At 35.6% G+C, this 7,983-nt stretch overlaps 2 protein-coding genes across 4 annotated transcripts in view; both read right to left on the minus strand.

The window, feature by feature from the left end:
• Positions 1-6: 6 nt before the first annotated feature.
• LOC128249305 (zinc finger protein 271-like) overlaps positions 7-7,983 on the minus strand; it is an 8,739-nt gene continuing 762 nt past the window's right edge. The window contains exons 1-2 of one of the 3 annotated variants that reach the window (XM_052972516.1): positions 3,859-4,343; positions 7-1,616 (exon numbers count right to left, since the gene is read on the minus strand). In XM_052972516.1, the coding sequence (XP_052828476.1) occupies positions 26-1,219 (1,194 nt within the window). In that variant the 5' untranslated portion in view covers positions 1,220-1,616; positions 3,859-4,343 and the 3' untranslated portion in view covers positions 7-25. The other 2 variants (XM_052972518.1, XM_052972517.1) reach the window with 2 other exon arrangements.
• LOC128249306 (early growth response protein 1-like) lies at positions 6,362-7,822 on the minus strand. Its single transcript, XM_052972519.1, has one exon. It carries the CDS (start codon positions 7,047-7,049, stop codon positions 6,762-6,764), a length of 288 nt encoding a protein of 95 aa, XP_052828479.1. The 5' UTR covers positions 7,050-7,822; the 3' UTR covers positions 6,362-6,761.

Below are 7,983 nucleotides of genomic sequence, written 5' to 3' on the forward strand. Positions count from 1 at the left end.
GTTAAGAGATTTTTCAATGGTTCTCTCATGGAAGAATACAGACATGAATAGCTAAATCATCCTGTTGAGAGAATGATTTACCACAGATATTACACGGATATGAATTTTCTCCCATATGAATACATTTGTGCTTATTCAATAGGTTACTGTATGAGAATGATTTACCACAGATATCACAATGATATGGCGTTTCTCTGGTATGAACACGTTTGTGTACAGTTACAGCAGTACTTTGAGAAAATGATTTACCACAGATATCACAATGAAATGGCTTTTCCCCAGTATGAATACGTACATGTCCCTTTAAATCGTTACTCTGAATAAATGATTTACCACAGATTTCACAATGATATGGCTTTTCTCCAGTATGAACACGTTTATGTGCATTTACAGCAGTAAGTTGAGAGAATGATGTGCCACAAATATCACAATGATATGGTTTTTCTCTTGTATGAATGCGCATGTGTACAGTTACAGCAGGTCTATGTGTAAACGCTTTACCACAAATATCACAATGATATAGTTTTCCTCCAGTATGAATGCTTTTATGATCCTCTAAATCACGACTTTTAAGAAATGCTTTGCCACAAATATCACAATGATATCGTTTTTCTCCAGTATGAATACGTTTGTGTACAGTCAAAGCATTATTTACAGGGAACGACTTACCACAGATATCACACCAATATGGTTTCTCTCCTGTATGAATATGTTTGTGTGTAGTTAACTCATCGTTTCGAGAGAATGATTTGTCACAGACATCACAGTGATAGGGTTTTTCTCCTGTATGAATGCGTATGTGTTTAATTAACTGGTTATTTTGATTGAATGATTTACCACAGATATCACAATGATATGGTTTTTCTCCAGTATGAATGCGTTTGTGATCAGTTAAGTTAGTACTTTTAGCGAATGCTTTAGTGCACATATCACACTGATATGGTTTCTCTCCTGTATGAATACGTCTGTGTGTAGTTAAAATATCTTTACGCATGAATGACTGACCACAGATATCACACTGATATGGTTTCTCTCCTGTATGAACACGCACATGAACAGGTAATTCACCTTTTCTAGTGAACCTTTTACCACAAAAATCACAGTGATATGGTTTCTCTCCCGTATGAATACGTATATGAGCAGTTAAATTACTTCTTGAAGTTAATGACTTGTTACAGATAACACATTCATATGAAGACTTTGCTAAGTTCTTTGCCATCTTTTTAGAACGAAAAAAATAACAGTCATTTATTTCATTGAATAATTTTTCTTCTCTCACCACAATATATATGTTTGCTGCTTTCCTTTCTATAATTTATTTCTAACAAATATTCCTTCTGCTATATGTCCATCATCTGGATGCAAAGTGCTTCATAAATCTACCTGAATATATTTAAAATGCAGAATTGTATTGGACTCATTCCAGAGAATGACACACACAAATGTTGCTTAATAATCTTACCCAGAGGAAATCTTTCAACATAATTCATTAAATTTATATGTAAATGGTTATATTTGTTCAGTATAACATCTTTTCTCCTTAAAAGATGATAAATATTGATGATGTTTCTGTTGTATAATAAACAAAAATGTTTCTGCCAGTTTCAGCTCTGATTCTGAAAAATAAGGAAAACAGTATAAGATTTCAAGAATGCATAAACAGCATAAATTTCATTTCATTACTATACTTATAAATTGTAGAAGTGAAACCTTGACCAGAACAACTGAATTCCTCCAGTGTATCTCTATAATTTTACATATAGAACAGAGCAGAGAAATATATTTTAACAATACATCATCTCCTAAAAGGATAACTGTCTGCTTGCCTAGCAAGAGTCACTGCGATGCACGAAGTGTCATTTGCTTCCAGTCTTCTGACCAGTAAAGGGACAGTATTATCTTACTTGGAAACAAGTGAAGGTTGCAGACAATAGAAAATCTGCCTCAATTCTGTCTGAACCCTTGGACATTAAGACGAAGAAAAAAAAAGCACAATGTTATAATATACTAAACAAGTTTATAAATCATTTTCGTGGGAGGCTTTCCATACTGTCAAAATGCTTTGCTTCTATGATTTTCCTGATACAAACCCTTTTGTCTCTTATGGCTTGCAGGAGTGCACTGTGTACATCCATATTATATTATGGCACATATAATACTGTGCATACATCATTCAACTACAGTAGTAATTGAATAATATTCTGAAGGCCACAATTTGTTCCCATGCAGCATTTTTCTGAGCTTGTCGCTAATTCAGTTCTTAACTGAACTGAAAACTGTTAATATTTTCGAAGAGGGCTGGTTCCTAGCTACATTTTGGCATAAACATCATTGAGATTTGTCGAGCAGAAAAAAGTTTATATCAAAATTTGTAGCAACACTATTGTATAATTAACTATTTAATTTTAAAAACAAACTATATTTTAATTAAGCCTAAATAATAGAGCTCAATTCGAAGAACTTCATGGTATCAATCTCATGCAATGAAGTTTTAAAAGAAAAAGGGTTATGAGTGTTTGTTTCAGAAATTTGAGGGTGATAATATAGTTCTATACTTTTTATGAATATAGTTCTAAAAGGGGACTTTTAATATATGTCACGGGTGTTACTGAGGTAAGGAAAAAATTATCAACGACACCACTAATTGACATGTTATTAATTAGCATAACAGCATTGCATGGAAAAAAACGTGGATTACATGGGAAAATGTGAGTAAGAGAAATAATACCACTGATCTAGCGATTAAATAAATGTTTTTAGGCTTACCGAAGTCATGCCAGTCTACGAAGTCAATCTGTGGTGTTTGCTGTTGTTGGCCGATAGTGCTGTCTGTGAAAGATGTTTCTCACCATGTAAACAGACGAGCGGATGACGCATGTGTTTATTGTATTTGATGAGGAAAGTAAAAAGGTCAGATGGGAACCATTGATCTAGCGATTACTTGTATGTTTTTAGGCTTGATGTATGTGTTTATTGTACTTGAAGATGTATGCAGGCTTGCCGCATATCCTGTGCATACATTTTTGCAATGGGATGTATCACCCATCAACAAATGTGTAGTGCACGCTATTAGATGGTGCACCAAGCATTCCACCTACAGAATAGGCTAACAGTAAGGTAGCCACATAATTTTGTAACAGTTATCTCTACGTACAGGATAATAGAGTAGCTTGACCCACAAATATTATTCATGAAATACTAGGGTCAGCTTTTATACGGAGTCTAAGGAAAAAATATAAATGGGCCGAAAAATAGGGGATCGACTTTTACTCTAGTATATACGATAGATCGTGAAAGGTGCGATGAAGTGTGAAGTGAAGTTGGTAGTTTTTGTTTATTACTTTATCTTATTTCTAATGTGAATTCTAAATATTTCAGAACAGACGGGAAATTGGAAAGAAAATTAATTCATGTGAATCGTGGCAGCTTTGCCGAAAGTGTAATTGAGAGAGGGACAAAGAGACTGAGAAATTTCAAAAAAGCAAAGATACTGAATATTTTTTTCTTTTTACTTTTTTTGCAAGGTGATTGATATCTGTTTTACGAAGTGAGATTCTATAAAATGGTGAAAATACTCGAAAAATAACGGAAAGAAATCTCTGAGAAATTCTATTTTATTACTGAGAGTTAATTCGAAAGCCACCCCACTTTTTTAGTAGTATTTTTGTGTTTGATACAAAGGAAATTACGATTCTGATAGAAATTTTGGCGGACAATCGTAATATATTAAATTCATGAAGGGGTAGAAAAAACCTTCCCAGTTCTTTGCTCTTTTCATTTCCCGTGGAGAAACGACGGTTATTCCGAAGATCCGTCCTGAAAATATTTAATATCAATTTAAATACTATAAATACTTACTTTTCCTTTTACCTTTATAATTTCTTTGATAAATTCGATTAACATGCGAGAAAGTTCTATGCTGAAAATGATTATGGTAAGATGCTGGGCGGAAGTAACAGAATTCCGGATAAATATTTTCGTAAATAGAAAAACCGAAATATGCCGCAAATCGTTCAGTTTGGTAATTTTAAAAAAGTAAATAAAATCTAAGGGGGAGATAAGCAGTAAAAGAAGTAACTTTTTACACAGCATAAACACTGGTGATAGCCTTCGCACACACACACACATTCGGATACCACCCTTTCACATACACACAAATATACTCACAATGCTGATTTTTTTTTCACCCCTTCCTTTCTTATTCAGCTATCACCCTTTCCTGTCTCATTCATATGTAGTGACGGAGAAAAACAGAAAATACTACACGCACGCTTTGCCACTTTGTCTCCCTCGCTGCTATTACTTTCGCTCACGACTTCTCCTTCACCAAAGTACTATTTTCTCTCCTCTCCCTTCAAATATACTACTTCTACTCCATCCCACATGATTTTGGACAAACATGTATATATATATATACGGTACTACTAAAACAGCACGGTCCCGAACGCGCAGTCGCGCGTCCGCTCTAGCTAGTCTTGAGTGGTCGATCCTAACCCTAACCCTATCCCTAACCCTATCCCTATCCCTAACCCTAACCCTATCCCTAACCCTATCCCTATCCCTAACCCTAACCCTAACCCTATCCCTAACCCGCGTGTGCAAATGAATACATGGTTAGGGTTAGGGTTAGGGTTAGGGTTAGGGTTAGGATCGACCACTCACGACTAGCTAGCGCGGACGCGCGACTGCGCGTTCGGGACCGTGCTGCTTTAGTAGTACCTATATATACAAAGCTAGATAAAAATACTAGGCTCATTATATTATTATACTGAGAAATAGTTTCGTAGTTATTCTCTTAACAACTATCGATTGACCAGCACTGAATATGTAGTGCTGGTCAGCCATGGTTTCTCTTGGACTAAACAATGACGTAGGAGCAATGGAACCTCTACATACTTACATGATCTGATAGAAATAACTGTCAAATTTCCCTCAAGTTATACCATTCAATCTTGATACTACCTACACCTTTTCTACAGATCGAGCAGGGTCATCTATCTGAAGAGATTTGTGATTTGTCTGCCTTTCTGCTTACTAAGACTTTGGATTTTGCTAGATTGACTCTAAGGCATTTCAATTCTAGACTTTGCTTCCACACCTGAAACGTCTCCTCTAGTTCTAGTAGTGATTCAGCTATTTACAACAAGGTCATCAGCATAGAGGAGCTCCCAGGGGCATCCTGTTTTAAATTCCCCTGTTATTGCCAGGAGGACTATGATGAATAAGAGGATGAGGACTGATCATTGGTGGACCCCTACTCCTACCGGAAATTCTTCACTATACTCGTTGCCAACCCTATGGTGCTGCTATTCCAGCCATTGGGTGTGATTCCTTCATGTATCACCTGGTTGACTAGACTATAGCCTACACTGCCAAATATTTTAAGCATCTCCGCAGTGACTGCTGGTGGGTTGGGGACTTTCCTTGTCTTCATACTCTTAATTGCTTTATCTACCAAAGTACAGTCAATATGGATAGCTGGTCCCTCTGTTGGGTTGATATTTGGCAGAATATTTCTCCCATTCATTCTCTTCATTTAGCAACCTTTCATAGTCTCCAAGTCTCTCTCTTCGCAGCATCATTAAATGTAAGTGAGCCATCATCTATGCAGACACATTTCTCTCCTATGAAATCACTATTCTCTTTCACACAATGTCTTGCAACACGAAACACTTTAAGTCTTTGGTCTTCATAACACAGAACATTGGCAAATTTTTTCTTATCTGGTTAAGTAAACCTGTCACCTAGCTTCCCTTCCAGTGATCTGATAACAGTTCCCTGCCACAATCACTCTTCCATGCTTGTTTCTTTTCCCTAACAGCCCTGTCAACTACATTGTTCCGCTGCCACGTTACCTTAGGTTGAGAGCGAACTTTGCACAGATCTGATCAATAGCCCTCAACAGGTCGTCTCATAGGAACCTCCAGTTGTCTTCCACATTGTGATGGTATATCCTCCTCTTTTCTTTTTATCTAAATCTCTGTTCACTCACAGGATCCTTAAACTTCCAGATCCTTCTTTTCCATGCTGGTCGTCTTCTGGATACACACATTTTAATATTATCTGAGAATATTTGAAGGCAGTGATCTGGCAAAATGATAAGTACATCAGGTGAAATGCTCAGCAACATTTCATCTGCCTTTATGTTCTGGGTTCAATTTTTACCGACTTCAACTTTGCTTTCATCATTTCAGTTCAATAAGATAAGTACCAGTATTTCCTCATAACATCAGATCAGATCTTGTATCAAATAGTGTCAATAAATTAAATAGCTTTAAAGTGAACAATCGGTGAAAATCAGTTTAGAAAATGTGCAAACAAGATTTGGTTATTAAAAAAAGTAGAAAAGGAATAATTTCATAGTAAACCAGTTTTATTTAGAGTTTAACTTATTATAAAAATACAAAGAGACTATTGCAGTCAGAATTCTGGAATTTACACTTGAAATGACAAAATGCTAGAGATGACAATCATTATCGTCATCATGTGATGATGATGATGATGATGATGATGTGGTCCAACACATTCCAGCATTGAAAATGGACATAGAAAAATATTGATGATGATAATTCAGAAAATTGCTCCACCAGTTTTGTTTTTATACCCACAATCCAGGGCCTACTTCTATCCTATTATAACATGATGAAAGACTATATGTTCTGATTTGTTTATTTCTTATTATTTAGCATCATACATGGGTATGAATGCTTACAGTTAAGAGATGTTTTAGTCTCTTCCCTACCACAAGGAGATTCTTTCTCTCATAGAATACAGAAATGAATTGCTACAGCATGTTTGTGTGTAGTTAAAATATCTTTACGAATGAAACATTGACCACAAATATCACACTGATATGGTTTCTCTCCTGTATGAACACGTACGTGAATAGTTAATTCATCAGATCTAGAGAACGTTTTACCACAGATATCACAGTGATATGGTTTCTCTCCTGTATGAATACGTATATGTGTAGTTAGATTACCTTTTGAACTTAATGATTTGTTACAGATATCACATTCATATGAAGATTTTGCTAAGCTTTTTGCCATCTTTTTAGAACAAGAAATAACAGTTAACTCATTGAATAATAATTTTTCTTCTTTCACCAAAATATATGTTTCCTGCTTTTCTTTCTATAATTTATTTCTAACAAATATTCCTTCTGCTATATGTCCATCATCTGGATGCAAAGTGCTTCATAAATCTACCTGAATATATTTAAAATGCAGAATTGTATTGGACTCATTCCAGAGAATGACACACACAAATGTTGCTTAATAATCTTACCCAGAGGAAATCTTTCAACGTAATTCATTAAATTTATATGAAAATGGTTATATTTGTTCAGTATAACATCTTTTGTCTTAAAAGATGATAAATATTGATGATGCTTCTGTTGTATAAAAAAAGAAAATGTTTCTGCCAGTTTCAGCTCTGATTCTGAAATAATAAGGAAAACAGAATAAGATTTCAAGAATGCATAAACAGCATAAATGATGTATTACTTAAATGGAAACTTAATGGGTTTGTTTACGTTACCGTGACTTAACGGTTGGGCAAAAAGTAACCGACATAATAAGTACCAGACTTCAAAAAATACGTACTGGGATCGAATTGTTCGATTAAACCTTTGAAGTCTATGCCCCAGCCTGGCCGCAGTCTAATGACTAAATCAAGTAAAAGATACAGATCGTGAAAGGTGCGATGGTGTGTGAGGTGCAGTTGGTAGGTTTTGTTTTCTATTTCATTTCTAATGTAAATTGTAAATATTTCAGAACAGGCGGAAGATTGAAAAAAAAAAAGAAAGAAAAAAGTCGGCACTATCATGCTATTAGCTGTCAGAAGTGAAAGTGCTCACTGCCTGCTAGTGAAGTATCTGTCTGTCTGCCTGCCTGTTGCTGGCCTGTCGTTTCTTTGGCTACTGACAGCTAATACCATGACTGGCCGGAGCGAGCTATACGTCTGTCTGTCTGTCTCTCTATC

Source organism: Octopus bimaculoides, chromosome 13 (genome assembly GCF_001194135.2).
Source record: "Octopus bimaculoides isolate UCB-OBI-ISO-001 chromosome 13, ASM119413v2, whole genome shotgun sequence".
Classification (NCBI taxonomy): Eukaryota; Metazoa; Mollusca; class Cephalopoda; order Octopoda; family Octopodidae; genus Octopus; species Octopus bimaculoides.

What these genes read in the sequence shown, in the direction of transcription:
- LOC128249306 (XM_052972519.1), bottom strand. Translation starts at nt 7,049, where the DNA reads ATGGCAAAAAGCTTAGCAAAATCTTCATATGAATGTGATATCTGTAAC.